This window comes from Morone saxatilis, unplaced genomic scaffold (genome assembly GCF_004916995.1).
Source record: "Morone saxatilis isolate NCDOM2014 unplaced genomic scaffold, NCSU_SB_2.0 Contig14, whole genome shotgun sequence".
In the NCBI taxonomy this organism is placed as follows: domain Eukaryota; kingdom Metazoa; phylum Chordata; class Actinopteri; family Moronidae; genus Morone; species Morone saxatilis.
This window is the reverse complement of record NW_023339696.1, coordinates 2363125-2365242: the sequence shown is the minus strand read 5'-3', so window position 1 is coordinate 2365242 and position 2118 is coordinate 2363125. Positions and strand designations below refer to the sequence as shown.

General features: G+C 44.8%; 1 protein-coding gene across 1 annotated transcript in view; it reads left to right on the top strand.

Moving 5' to 3' along the window:
• tanc2a (tetratricopeptide repeat, ankyrin repeat and coiled-coil containing 2a) overlaps positions 1-2118 on the top strand; it is a 25292-nt gene that overhangs the window by 17061 nt on the left and 6113 nt on the right. Inside the window, exons 19-22 of the mRNA XM_035655610.1 lie at positions 889-1022; positions 1135-1258; positions 1447-1622; positions 1825-1957. Of these exons, the coding sequence (XP_035511503.1) occupies positions 889-1022; positions 1135-1258; positions 1447-1622; positions 1825-1957 (567 nt within the window). The remainder of the gene's footprint in view (positions 1-888; positions 1023-1134; positions 1259-1446; positions 1623-1824; positions 1958-2118) is intronic.

The window sequence follows — 2118 nt, the reverse complement described above, 5'->3', positions numbered from 1 at the left end:
GGATAAACAGTCAATGTATGACAGCTTCTGGCAGACAACCACAACGCTGAGGCAGGCACAAAGGGGATATGACGCCACTGACAGGCGACCGGTGAAACGCAGCGTTACCTTAATAAAATGACAGATTTTTCTGAGTTTGAACTTTGTTGGAAACATTTTGGATAATGGAAGAACACAGCTCAACTACATATAGAACATAGCTCTAGAGTTTATAGGCATTTTAATGCAGAAATGTTACAGATTGTAGCTTTATAAGGTGACTTACACCATCCATGTTCACTGGATTACTTTTGTCATCTAGGCTGCATTTAAAGTTAAACAGTGACTGATCCAAATCTAGCAGCATACTTATGAAAGTACGACATTTTGTGGTCTTCACACCCTTAATATTCTATATTCTATCCTTGCTCATACTGCATCATACTAAGGATGAGTACAACTTCCACAACTCTTTATGACATTTTTCTTCTCAAAAACAGTTGCAACCCACTCAAATGAATTTATTTCTTTATTTCTGGAAACTCAACTTTCAACTTACAAAATATGAAAGTAATGTTTTCCAAATATGTACGTTTGTGCAGTTCAAATCTTGCAGATCATTCACAGATTAACTGCTCATTTTATATTTTTTTCCCAAACATCTTATAGCTTACTGGTCAATTTTCAATCAGATACAGGGGTCCTAACTTATGGAACTCTTCTTCTCTTTTGGTTAAAATCATATCTTAAATTCCTACCCGTTTGGAGTCTTGTCATTTTTTTTCATGCCATATACTAAATGTATATGTTGACATTTAGAAAACCAGTTTCCAACCGCCTTCCTCTGTCTGTCTGTCTTTCTGTCTGTCTGTCTGCCTGTCTGTCTGCCTGTCTGCCTGTCTGTGTCAGCTCTGACAGCAGCAGCGGGAAGTGGCCGGCTGGCTGTCTGCAGGCTGTTGTTGGATCAGGGGGCTGCTGTTGAGCAAGGCAACAGGCGGGGTGCGGCTCCGCTCTTCAGTGCTGTGAGGCGTGACCACTGGCAGGTACAATAGAAAGCACAGAACACACACACACACACACACACACACACACACACTGAGTAAACACAGTCTGATTCTGCTCCAGAGATGTTGAGCATCTGTCTGTCTCGGCCAGGTGGTGGAGTTGTTGTTGAATCACGGGGTGGAGGTGAACATGGTGGACCAGCAGGGTCGTACAGCTCTGATGACAGCAGCCTCAGAGGGACATATGACCACCGCCCAGCTGCTCCTGGATCATGGTAACCACTTACATTATGCTGAGTTAACCAATTTAAGCATTGTAATATAGGTAATTCCAGCCTCTCTTTATTAGTGGCTGGCATTAATTGTTTAAAATCCCCTAGTCTAATCCTAATGCTGACCTCTGACCCCGATGTTATTGTTGACCCTAATGTACGCTGAGATGAATCTCTCTCTCTGTTTCCAGGAGCCTCTCTCGACCAGACCGACAGGGAGGGCTTGACGGCGCTGAGCTGGGCGTGTCTGAAAGGCAAGCTCCAATTGGTCGGAGAGCTGGTGGACAGAGGTGCAGCCACTACTCATGCGGACCGCAGTGGACGGACACCTCTGGACCTGGCTGCCTTCTGTGGTGACCCAGAAGTGGTGCGTGAAACAGGCAGTTGTATTTACCATGTTTTAGCAATGGCATGTCTGTCCCTGCAGTACCTGTCCGCAGAGGACCACATGGTGGTAGTATTCATTGACTGCAATAGTGAAGAAAGCAGGTGACAGGACTAGTTCCCTTGTTGAAGTTCAGTAAATCATGCTAAATGTTGCCCTTGCTTGTGTCCTTTTCCTGTGTTAGGTGCAGTACTTGGTGGATCATGGTGCATCTGTGGAGCATGTGGATTGCAGCGGGATGCGTCCTCTGGACCGAGCGGTGGGCTGCAGAAACACTTCAGCAGTCATTGCTCTGCTCAAAAAGGGAGCCAAAATAGGTAGAGACATAACTCAGTAGTGCTGTTCCTATCATACGTGTTGTTGATTGGTGTGGAAGCAAGGAATCCAGTTTTACTTTTGTGCTTCAGTAGTTAGGACCATAAAGTGTTTTATAAATGGCCAGATGGTGGCGCTACAATCACCTAAACCAATCTTGAAA